Source organism: Drosophila novamexicana, unplaced genomic scaffold, assembly GCF_003285875.2.
Source record: "Drosophila novamexicana strain 15010-1031.04,08,12 unplaced genomic scaffold, DnovRS2.1 tig00000960-arrow-arrow-pilon, whole genome shotgun sequence".
NCBI classification, from domain to species: domain Eukaryota; kingdom Metazoa; phylum Arthropoda; class Insecta; order Diptera; family Drosophilidae; genus Drosophila; species Drosophila novamexicana.
In genome coordinates, this window is record NW_020824833.1 from 355436 (window position 1) to 368179 (window position 12744).

The 12744-nt window shown below is 38.9% G+C and overlaps 3 protein-coding genes across 4 annotated transcripts; 1 reads left to right on the plus strand and 2 right to left on the minus strand.

Moving 5' to 3' along the window:
* Window positions 1–805: 805 nt before the first annotated feature.
* On the minus strand, window positions 806–2807 carry LOC115765303 (ryncolin-2). Its single transcript, XM_030708799.1, has 5 exons — window positions 2575–2807; window positions 2464–2510; window positions 2280–2393; window positions 1460–2023; window positions 806–1084 (listed from the first exon to the last, which is right to left on the minus strand). Exons 1-5 carry the CDS (start codon window positions 2692–2694, stop codon window positions 943–945), a joined length of 987 nt encoding a protein of 328 aa, XP_030564659.1. The 5' UTR covers window positions 2695–2807; the 3' UTR covers window positions 806–942.
* Window positions 2808–3043: 236 nt separating this feature from the next.
* LOC115765392 (fibroleukin) lies at window positions 3044–4846 on the plus strand. The gene is made up of 4 exons (XM_030708921.1): window positions 3044–3178; window positions 3612–3799; window positions 3853–4458; window positions 4513–4846. Exons 1-4 carry the CDS (start codon window positions 3077–3079, stop codon window positions 4655–4657), a joined length of 1041 nt encoding a protein of 346 aa, XP_030564781.1. The 5' UTR covers window positions 3044–3076; the 3' UTR covers window positions 4658–4846.
* A 371-nt stretch (window positions 4847–5217) lies between these two features.
* On the minus strand, window positions 5218–11942 carry LOC115765393. 2 transcript variants are annotated; one of them, XM_030708923.1, is made up of 4 exons: window positions 11814–11942; window positions 11458–11631; window positions 6524–6676; window positions 5218–5421 (listed from the first exon to the last, which is right to left on the minus strand). In XM_030708923.1, the coding sequence occupies exons 2-4, from the start codon at window positions 11596–11598 to the stop codon at window positions 5266–5268; spliced, it is 450 nt and encodes a 149-aa protein (XP_030564783.1). In that variant the 5' UTR covers window positions 11599–11631; window positions 11814–11942; the 3' UTR covers window positions 5218–5265. The 2 variants fall into 2 exon arrangements, with proteins under 2 accessions (XP_030564783.1, XP_030564782.1); XM_030708922.1 differs by lacking the exons at window positions 5218–5421; window positions 6524–6676 and adding exons at window positions 6915–7618; window positions 7686–7778.
* Between the last annotated feature and the right edge of the window lie 802 nt (window positions 11943–12744).

Sequence of the window (12744 nt, forward strand, 5' to 3'; positions counted from 1 at the left end):
TCGAATTTAGTCTCTATCTCTTATAGGTACTTAGATTGGCACGATCCTAATTACGGACAAACGCAGATGGCTAGATCGACTCGACTTTTGATAATGTTTATCAGCACAGCTTACCCCATTTTTTTCCATTTTCAACAGTTAAAAAAATGAAAACATATAAAAAAAAGTAAAAGTGACGTAGTTGTCAGTTCCCTTCTATCAGATACCATGAACCTTTATTATATATTATTATTTTTAACTTTTGTTTTTAAACAGTGTTTACTATATGAGAGCCCACACATCAATTTTGTGTGTACAAATATATATATATATATATAATATACCTAGCATTTTTAAGCTTTGGTCCAAAATCAATTCATATTGATTTGATGAAAGTGGGAGGAGAAACTAAATGAAAACTTTTTGGGCGTATAGTATAAGAGAATGAATGTAAATGTAAGTTGTTGAAATTTTCGATCTCTACCTATTGTAGTTTCTAGATCGACGCTTTCATACAAACAGACAGACTGCCAGTCAGATGAATATGAAGGACTAATACCGTCTTTCTTATTAAAAAGTATATACATATACCATGCAAAGTTTCTTGACTATAGCTTCAAGTCTACAATGTATACAAATGACAAATCGAAATATTTCGCTTAAGCAGTTACCGTACTGATAAAGAATATACATCTACTTCTTCTTGCCAGAGATATCAGTATAAAAAGCAATAATAACCTCTGCAAGAACATACATCAATTTCACCTATTTTCACATTAAATATGTTTGCATGTGTTATGTTTTCAAACTAATTGCATTTAAATTTAAATAATATTTCAATTACAGAATGGATACATATGTTTGTGTATACATTAAAAAAAATTAAAAAGTAACTGTGATATTTCATTCTTAGACTATTTAGGAATTCTGCGCGTTTAACTTTTAAGAAATCCAAGACTTTGGCTACGCCTGCCTGTAAGGTCGGATTAGCATGCGAACATATCGCAACGACCCTGTGGGACCCGGTACAAAGGTTTTCCAAAGAATGCCTTTAAAATAGCCAATCTCCTGGCCATACTTTTTTTGAAAAGTGCCAAATAGATTGCTGAAAAATAAATAAAAAAATGTATTTAATAGAAATAAATAATATCGATATTAAAATTATTTGAAACAAGAAAAATGCTCAGTTCGGGTGCAAGCGGCTGCGAAGTTATTGAATCACAGTGTAAATGCCGAATCAAACAAATGAAAAAAGTCTTTTCAATTATTGGGTTTGAGATTATAAAGCTGTAAGTCCAGCGCAGGGACTTTTAAGTTCTGACTACGAAAAATATCATTTTTAATTTGGCTGTTAGCGGGTTGTTGGCCTGTGAACGGTAAGCCGCTGTCGGTTGAAACGGAATGGGGCATTTTTATTGATTTGTATGGAAGATACAAAATTGAAGAATCTGATGTATTTCCACAGTAACTGTGTATTTACCTCTCAAAACATTCGCGTCCGTACCACCAGGCTCCCGCGTGAGTACGTGCGCAGTTTTGTCCGTTGTCGTCGTTATCCTGGTCATAAGTTGTGAACTTCTTGCCGGCGTGATATCGCATGGAGTCGCCTGCGTCGCCTTTGTAGGTGCCCAGCAAATAGAGAAAATACTTCTCCGCTTCGCTGGCAATGCTGAACTGATTATAGAGCGCGAAACGCTCCTCCCTATCTTTGTTACGCATTATAATAAGCAGCTCGTGAAGTTCGGTGTGGGTCAGCCTATACAATTTGTCCAGGCCAATAAAAAACTCAGAGTTAAGCTCACCAAAACCAGACTTGTATGCATGCCAATCGCGACTAAATTCCTCACTGCCATCGAATCGATAAGCGATCACTAGCCATCCACCGTCGCGCACCGTTTGATCACAGCTCACATAAAAGGGCTCGACATCAGGCCGGATACGGATGAGCACCTGACCGTGCTTTTGATCCAGACAATTGCGCGGTGTATCATCGACATCAGTGACTGAAGCCATTACAGTTGGCACGAAAGGATGAACTGGAAGGCTAAAATGAAAGGGCGAGAATTAATACAGATTTAAGGTATTCTGAACAACAACACCAACAAACCACTTGAGTTACCTACATATATACAGCGTGTCAGCATAAGCATTCCGAGCTCAATGACTAAATACGCATATATGTTGATTTATATACAAACTACATAGGTAAGTCATAGGCAGGCTTAAAAGGTGTTACTATTTTATAATCTAATCTAATCTAATCTAATCTATTAACTGGCGGATTCATATTAACAACTTACATGCGCGGTTCAATTTGTCCGCTATATGATTGGTTTTTATACTGGTCGATGAGATTTTGCAATTCGTTGAGATCCGCTCGGAGCGACCGCAGTTCATCGGTCATGTGTTGGACACTGTATCAAAGTAACTGTTACATAAGCACAGTTTGATACTTAATTTAATGCATCCTTGCATATTACTTACCGCGCCATCAGACCCCCCAGCGCAGAGACTGGACAGCCGCCTGTGTGCTGCAAAGAAGAGTTGGAGCCTTTAGAGTGGTGTTATTTCTAGCCCATCATAAAATTTACTCACATTATCCACGCGAAGCGGCTCTAGCGAATTTTTCATGATATTTGGTATGGGTTTTTCAAAAAGCGGCGTTGATGTCGTGCTCAGGCAGGCCAAAGCTGTGACTAGTGCTTCTAGAGCCATGCTGGCAGCGAAAAGCAGCTGCTTATAAGAAACTGAGCTTTTAACTTCGATTGCAGGCAGCACTCGTCCAAGATAAAGTTTGATGTGTACGCCAACAGCTCGGATAGTTAACTGCGACGCAATCGACCCGCAGGTGATATGCTATTCATAGACAAGTTACGAGCGGCATATACTCATGTTAGAGTATCTAACTATGAAACTAGTTGCCAGTCCGACGCATATAATAGAATACTCGTTTTCAATGCGCCCGTGTGCATTTAAATATAAAGCTGAATTGAAATCTATTTGTCGACCTTTGGTGCTGCCACTGGGGAAAACAACAATAAATTGATCCACAAAAGCGGAACGTAAAGCCAAGCTCAGTTTAGTTGTGTACCTGAACATGAGCGTAATGCTGCAACTGGACGCGTTGGTCACCATGCTGGCCTGCCTTACCACAACGCATAACGATCCAGGCGATCATGCCCTACCCCTCGACAATTTGGTGAGTCAAATGCACACGGTTAAAAGGACAGCACACTGACATATTTCTACGTAAAAAACCAAAGTCATGCACAACGTGCTCTCATACTTTGTCTCTAAGCCAGAGATATTCTTTGAAATCTTCACAGTTTTAAGAATTCAATTAGTTATTGCATAGACCTGACTTAATACTTAATAACTTAATAAAGTTAACGCAACAAGTTTGACCGGGCGTGCAGCCCGCAAGATAGTTTTTTATATGACAGAAATTATTTGGTATGTATGTATTATGCATATAGATTATTGTATCCATAGTCAGAAGCCAAAATTATTTTTAGGTAAATTTCCGTTCAATGACAGAAACGAAATGATTATCTATATGCAATATATACCTAAATGTATCTATATACATGCTTTTCACATAAGAATGCATATACAAATTATATCCTACACAGACATCCGGAAGCTTTCCCCTGTCAACGCTTAGTGGACTTACCACACGTATTCAGGCTCTATCAACAGACATTGCCAGCGCCAAGGAGCAAATAGGTAGCCTGCAAGAGCAGCTGGTAGATCTGCGTCGCTGGACTGCCCCTAGAGTTGCCACAGCAGTTGCGGCGGAAAGGACCATTGGCACGCGCATGTAGGTTATCCGTTTCAGCACAAAACTGAAGCATTTCTAACATGCAATTTTAGTACTGATTTGGAGCCACAAATACTGAAGGATGCTGCAGTGCCGGCTGTTGCGACCGTGGAAACGGGTGCTGGTCTTGGGGTATCGGCCAGCGAGCCGAGCACGCCACATAACTGCCTAAAACAGCAAAATGGTGTAGTGCTTATTCGCCCGCAGGCTAATATGGATGCTTTTTATGTGTTTTGCGATCAGAAGACCCGAGGCGGCGGCTGGACTGTGATGACAAATCGTTATGATGGTAGTGAGGACTTTAACCGCAAGTGGGAGGACTATAAGATTGGGTTTGGGCCAATAACAAATGAATTCTTTATTGGACTGGAGAAACTGCATCAAATCACAAGTAGTGAAGATAACGAACTACTTGTACAACTGGAAAATCGCAAGCAGGAGCAGCGTTATGCCCTCTATGATCATTTTAGCATTGGCAGCGAATCAGAGCAATACCGCCTGAATGTACTAGGGAATTACCAGGGAGATGCCTCCGATGCACTGCGTCAACACACCGATAGAAAGTTCAGTACGCATGACAGGGAAAACGATGAGAATGAGGTTAACTGCGCAGTTGCACAATCATCAGCCTTTTGGTATAGCAACACGTGTACTCTAAGGTAAGTCCAACGGATCTAAAGATACCCAATTCCAATATGTATCCTTTTCCTTAGCAATCCATTTGGCCTTTATCAACGCCTGCTAGAACGCGATGTGGATAGCTATAAGGGCATCCTATGGCGCGGCTTTCTCGATGGTCCTAAGGGTTCCCTGAAACGGATGCGCATGCTAGTACGTCCCCGCGCCAGCAGCAGCTAAACACATTATCCATCTGCATCATATGTTTACATACAATATATTGATAAATAAAGAGATTATTCGCGTTTTAACAACAAATCTCAAATAAATAAATAAAAAAGCCCAAGTATAAATGCGTGCGTCGGGTTAGCCCGACATCCAGATACCGTATACCCAAGCCTAATCTGTCTTATCTAGATAAATATATAGAGTTAATATACATTTTCGATAAAAAAAAACCTATCTCACATTTTTATACATAGTTTGGTGCTGGTGATTTTCGATTTAAAACACAAATTTTTAGGTTATCTGTTTTTCGTGCGTTTTAAAACCTTCAAAACATAACAAACATTATACAAAATGTGTGTAGTTCTTTAAACCTGTTTTGTAACTACAAAAGGTAAATGTATCCTGTGTGAATTATAAGGTAGACTGGCTAGAATAATATCATAAACCTATGATTTTTGCAGTCAAATGGATGGACAAAGAGGCAGACATGACCTTATCGAATTGGCTGTAAATACTGATCAAATAAGTATAATGATAGTTATTCCGGCTTTTACGTACAGAGTATAGAACCTAAAACTTAAACGTAGAGCACATAAATTTATAAGTGACTTATTTCCATTCTAGACCTCATTGAGATTGTCTGTTCCCTCAGTAACTGGCGTAGTTGTGCGGCTGGTTGTTGTGGTTGTGGGGTCCTCATAGCCCTTGACTACCAAAGCATCGCCAAAAACGGGCTTGAAAAATAGAACGAAGCGGGAATAACGACGTGCGGAATTCTAGAAAAGAAGAACATTAAGATAAATAAAATTCAAATTTCCCACATTGATACGTACAACAAGTAAGAGACTCTAGTTGGAATGACTAGGGGGTACCCTGAACCAAAGACAATATACACACTAAGATGGGTAACGCCCATACATTTGAATGCGACCCAACATTTTTGCCTGGCTTTTTGGCTATTCGCTATTTAAAGGACACGCCAGCCGTCTGGCCTTTCGCTCTCCATAAGCCAGACGTACGAATGCCGATGTCGTGTCTTGTTGATGCTGATACGAGCAACAAAGTCAGTCGCCAACCTGCCTTCAGCAGAGCTGGTCGATGGTGCTCTGCGTCGTTTCATTTTCGAAATACATTGACCGAAAAAGTATAAGACACATAGTACTTAATCCATGACATGCATGCTTTGTATGAATGATTTATTACCCCAGATACTATTGATATGTTTAAAATGAAAATTGAAAAGTAAAATAATTTGATCACAAAGCGCACCTTTTGCAATAACTATCTTCAGAAAATATCCCACGTAAAATGATTCTACATTAGTTTTGCACAGTGTATGCTGTTTGCTGCCAAAGAAATTAATATTGTTGTTTTTCTACCGCTGACCTCGACCTATCCCAAGTTTGTATTTTGTATGTACGTTGTATACAGAGGTTAGCTCTATAGAAAATCAGTATTTTTAAGTCGATGCAAATATTTATATAAGACCCCGTCTTAACGTACACATTAATCAGATACGAATTTTAGTAAGATATCCCAACCTTTTAACTCTTACGATTGTCTCTGCAATCATTCTTAAGAAGAATATACAAAATGTATAATGTTTTAAATCTGTATATACGATGCGTATTTGACACAGTAAGGGCTCCGGCAATTCCTTTTTTTCCATATTGGTCTTTCTGCGTATTGTATTGTGACAGGTACCTAGCTTTTTGTATGAAATCTCTTAGTCGGGCAGTCCTGATTAGAGCTTTACTTATTATTTATAGTCAAATTAATAATTATCGTTAAAAAAATGTGTTTATTCAAAACCGTTTAATAATTTACTATTAATAGTTTTATATTGCTTAAGAAAAAATAAATAAAGAATATACTTACCATAATAAGACGGGAAAGTGCTTGGGAGACTTGGGTGACCGTTCGGAATGATTTGGTGAACAGCTCGTCGGGAAGCTCAAATGAGACGTTGCTGCGGTCCAGTTCCGGCGCGTCACTTAGATCTTTACCCCCGGCGCGAGTCCGACGTTTGCTCTGCTTGAAAAAGCAGAGAATTAGACAAAATTTAAATAAGAGAGGATTGTGAGTAAGCTGTCTTATCAAATCATGCTACATATTAAACATAAAAGAGGCAAGGCCAAGGCTAACGCTAGACCCCATGGTCGCATTGAAAATTCCGGTTTTGGGTTTGTTTGCGTTTTTTTTTTTCTTTTTATATATTTTGTTGATATATATGTAAAAATTTTTTGCTTTATTTATCGTTATTAAGTCGAACATTACATACATATATGCGCCAATATTTACAAACATGAGTACAATGCGTTGCATAAAATTAAACTAATATATTGCCCTGACGACAAAGAAATTGACAGCGTTTAACAAAATTAAATCTTAAGTCTAAGCTACAACAACAACAAAAAATCATACAAAGTTTAAATGTCAATGAAGGAGTGCGAGCATCAGAGGAAAACTTAGGACTGTTCACTCCTGTAGAGTGTGTGATGTACATAAATTATAAAACCATATTGTAGAACGGACAATCGAGCGATCCAGGCCAGGTCATCCAATGTCAGCTAGGTAGCCAGTTAGCCAATTGATTTAATAGCCTGCCTCATCGGAGTCGGGTGCAGGTGTTGTGACGCCTGCAATGCCATTCACTCCGCCCGACGACCCCTGCAATATGGGCCCCGAAAAACTTAAAAACTTGGACACCACATTGCCCAAGCCTGCATTGGCATTTCCATTGCCCGATGAGGAGCCGCTAAAAGCAGTTATGGTAGTCAATACGCCAGTCGTCAGATCATTGGCAATATTGCCAATTGAGCGTATCTTTGGCGAAACGACGGCTGTGATTAAAGTCTGGAAGTCCTTAATTGGCACCGGCGCCTTAATGTCCCACTGCTTATTCTTCTCAATGTTCGATCGATCCAGCTGCTCAATCACGCGAGTCTTTGTGTCTAGAAAGTTGTCGATCTTCTGCAATGGAACGTAGTCAGAGCAATCATTAATCAAAGAATGCATTCCATTGTATTTAACTACTTACACCAAACACAAATCCGAGCACGGCATTTTTCGCCTCAAATGTCGCATCGGGTAGTTTTCTTTTGTTGCGTTCAAGGTCAGCGCCTAACACCTCCTAGAATAGAATGGTGAAAAGAGAACACAAAAGAGATTGGCAAGGTGACATTGGATTCGCGTGATTTGCCATGTTGAAGGCCACTTGTAGCCATAGTTGCGCATTTTCCTATACCGCGCATGTTTCGGCTTGAGAACCAATTGAGCTGGAATCTCGGCCAGGTGACTTTCAAGTTGCGACTTAAGAAAATATCGATTTTTCAAAATTGTGGACGCGGCTAAGATTGATCACAAGAGGTAGCTGATGCTTGTGCCGATAATTTGATTTGGTAATTTTGCTTAAAAACGCGGGAGATATTGATATTTGTTGATTGACCGTCCCCGACGTAAGCCAACAATTTTTAGCACTTTGTGCCTCCGATATGCACGAGTATATATTTGACAGACAGACATCAAGATGGACATTCTACAAAACCAATACACTCTGTTCTTTTCGCAAAGTGTAGCAAAAAAAAGAATTGGCCTTGGGTGCAACAGACTGCATAATACTCTTTCAAAGCCCTGACTTCCACAAAAATTTAGTAAGATATTACGTCTTAAAATTTTGACACTTCCCTAATGGGCATATACATATTTGTAAGAAACCATCTTTGAAGGAGCACATCAATAGTCATTCTTAACTTATATACCCTTGTACGAGTTATTATAATTATGTTTTACCATAGAAAAGACATATCTGATCCCGTACGATGTATTTATGTTTGATCAGCAATAACAGCCGAGTCGATATCGCAATGTCCGCTTATATGTACCTCTACTTTGCATCGCAAGCATTAATTTAGTCGGATCCGAACGGATCGAATCACTATATTATATAGCCGCCATATAAATGAACGGTTGAATCGAAGGTTTATTAATAAAAAACTTGTTGCTTATATAGATATCTTGACAAAACTCGGCATTTTTAGATGGTCCTTCCAAATGGGCCAAACCTTATCAACATTGAAATAATGTTCATTCCACGAGATTATTTAATTTTTGGTGTGCCAAAGATAAGGGTTCCTTCACGTCTTTTTCAATTTGGTCATTTTAACTCAAATGCTGCAGAAGATGTAGACTTTCGCGGTCTTGCACACCCCCAACGGGCGTAGCCGTACAATCTTACACGGTGTAGACGAGTATATATTACAAAGTTATAGAGTAGACAACAGCAGCGAATAACATTACGTTCATACGGAGACATTAAAATCGACAGCAAGACAGACATTGTGCAAAACCAACAAATTCTTTTCACATTTTAAACATGTATATAAATATAAACTTGAAATCGAACATCGAGTCAGGTTAGACCTAAGCCGATTAAAAGCGCAACACAACCGTTCAAAATTCAAGTGACTAAATATGAATTCATAGACTCAAATACGTACACACACACACAGAAAAACATGTTGACCACTTACGTTTATTCTAAGACCCTACAATATAGGTATCACGGGCTTTGACAGCAAGGCGATAATTCGGCATTCAATGCAATCATGTTTGTAGATGCTTAAAATTCATAACGTCATTGTCAATTTAAAAAACAAACACTTGTATGCGTTTCGAATGTTTCGAATGTACGTACATCAAAATTCACTCATTTCTAAACAAAACGCATGCGCAACGCGCACAGCCCAAGCCAGTTACCTTTTGTTATTGTACGGTCAGCTTGGAGTGCAGATGACTGTGCCAACGTACAAATAATTAAACTCACTGTAAATTTTGTTGGTTTTTGAATTTTTCAAATAGTTGATACCAGTGAAGCCAGTGGATACCTTCCTATGCAAAGCATATATTTATGGCAGATTTAACAATTCGCGAGTATGTAAAAAAAACTCTACTAAAAATCTAAATATCTCACAGATTTCAACTAATACACATTTAATCGCTACGCAGGCTAAAGGATGTTTAGATAATTTACTAAGATAACCATAAAAAGAATAATTAGGCTGTACCTCCATCAATGTTAGGTAGCCCGACGTGGTAGTCGCCTGTTGATGCTGATTGGGGCAAGAATATATATTGCATTATGAGCGGTGTCTTTTGCTGCTTATTGTGAATGTACGATCAGTTTGAGCACACTCTACGACTGCCAAATATGGCATTACTTTCCATTGAACCTTAACATTATCAATCAAAATATTGGCAGGCTCATCATGTTAATATCTGAATACTGACTTAAGCTTTGATTCGTATTCTATTTATGTTAAAACTGAAGATATTGCTGCAAGGGCTTATATGCGAACATTTTTTTGATAAAAATAAAAGTCTATCTGCCTTAGTATTTGGCACGAGCACTTATCGCATGTTAAAATGATACTTGATTTCTGTTAAGCAGACAAAATCTATTTTCTAATTTGTTGGGTGTTATAGTTGGGTGTAACCAACTGCGCAATACTCGATTCAAAGTTAAATTACCTATCAAATCAGTCGAAAAAAGACGCGTATATATACGTTAAATATTATTTATAATAATATAAATGTCTCTCATCATTCACTTATATGGATCGCTGAATGGACATTGCACAAAACAAATAGCATATTTTCACTTATAGCACCGAGTATTTACACGTTTTTAAGTAAAAAATATATTCAAAACAAAATCTTAAACGATATTTATGAGAAACTTTGAGATGAAATGCTTCTTTTAAGGCGGGGTCAACTCACTAACAATATTCCCACCAGTCACTTCCTTATCTAAGTTTCCTGCACCCGTTAAGATTAAAGCGTGGATGTGTGTTTGCTAATCGCCCGTTTTTATGCCCGTACCCATTAAAATGAGTATAAAAGTGTTTAATTAAATTTAAAAAAAAAGTAGATTCTATTAGATACATATACATATAGTCTTGATAAGGACAACGAGCAAAGTTGTTCTGGCCGTGTACATCTGTCTGTCCATCTATTCTCGTATACTGTTTGAGCTACTACTTAGTAACGTAGACCTATTACTTTTTGTATGACTTTCGCAGGTTTCATCAAAGTTAAGAAAATCGCATATTTAGAGTTAAGGAGTTGTGCTTTGATATATATATACAAAAATATTACAAGAGATCGGACTAAAACAGCAGAATGTATTTCCAGCACTGTGGGTCTGATGGAAGAGTGTTTGAAGTATTGGAAGAGAACTGGTAAAAGTGAATGTGTGTCTTAGTGTATGTAAGGAATTCCTTCTTAATTTTATCACAAGGTATCTCCTAGTCACGTACTCGCAACTTGTGCACCTTGCTATTTTTGGAAATGTTAACTTAGGTCGTGCAGGTTGAGCAAGCGATCTTTTCGCTTCAAGGTCACAATTTTGAAGCTCTGAAGGGCTTGTTAACTGGATAAGCATTTGTACGCAGCTGTGCGTACATCAGATCTATACTCTCCTAATGGCGGAAAAACAGTATCAGTAGCGACTTCAGTCGACCACAAAATTAGCAAGTGCTCAGCTGCAGCTTACACAACATAAACAACTAAAAAAGAAAAAAAAAAAAAGCAAAAGGCGCAACAAAGGGGCTAGCAGGCAGTTAGCAAGTGACTTTTACGCCTCAGTAGTAACTGCAGCAGCAACAGGAGATGGCGGGGCAAAGGAGCTCACAACAAGTTTGTACCCCTCATGACACAATGGGCGCTGGCAGCCGCAGTTTGCAGTCGTTGTGTTCATGAGTTGGATGATGTTTGCTTCCTAGTTACTGTTTGCTGGTTGTTTACTACTTTACCTCTGCATTAATGGGATTCAGCTCGGCAGGCTCGCTACTGTCCTGTAGCTCGAACAGCGGCTCCGCAGGTGCCGATATCGTCAGTTGGGTTGTGGCCAATAGCAGCAGTGCCATCATCATGCATCTCATTGCGAACTTCATTCTGTTAGCTTACGTCCTGATGCTCTTACAGATCTATGAAGTTGCAAAAAGAAAGAAACAAACAAAAAGAAGCGGTCAGTTTGTATTTCCAGGCGTGACACACGGCGCATGCGCAATGTCGTCGCATGTGACCTTTAGCTGTGGGGCTCCCCAAAATGCTCTGCCCATTTGACATAAATACATATGTATATACTATATACTCTATATGCACGCACCAACTAAATCGTAGTAAATGAGCTTCGTAAGCCACAATTGGTATGCAAACTGAACAGAAACACACAACAGCTACAACAGCCCGCAATTACTACAACACAAGCCAAACTTTTGGAGCAGCTGCCGCAGATATGCGATACTAGCACGTTCACTAACTTTAAGCAAATGACTGCAGACGAAAGTTACTTCAATGATTTAGCAGTGGCCAAAAATCGGTTACACAGCCAAAGCGCAGTCGTCGAGCTTTTGCAGTCGACGTCGGCGTCCGCATAGACCTCATTTGGCCAACAACCAAAAATACAAACAACAAATATACATTCGACCATAAATATATATATATATACATGTATATGTAGATATTATGCGATCATACCTACGAGTGGACATGCATGTATTGTACAATTGTGTGTATGTATGTATGTATGCATATACATCTACAGTGCATGTATACAAAATGTAAGACTGAGAAAACCGAATTGAATTTTATTACGCGCGCGCTCGCATAGGCGTCAATGGCTCGGCAACGGCAATATCAGTATTCAAGGCGGCGTCAGCGTTGACGCCGACGCTGCCGTCGGCGTAGACGCTGCAGTCGGCGTTAACGCTGCTGTTGGCGCTGGCGCAGCGTTGGTGTGATGGCAGCGCATTGAAGCGACAAACACGTTTTGAGCGCAAATTTCAACAAAACTGCTCAATAAAGTGCAAAAGCTGTAACGAAGCCACTAACAACAACTTTAAAGGCTCAAAAACCTCTTTAATTTGTTGCAGCTGTAAGTGTTCGTTGCTGGATTTTTTGCAATGCTCTTTTAATTTGAACTTTTGGTTTTTAATTAAAACACAAGTTGGTCGTACATACTTACATATACATAAATTCGCATGCGCAATCATTTTGATTTACTCCATTCTTATTTCAAGCACATTTAATGATTATTT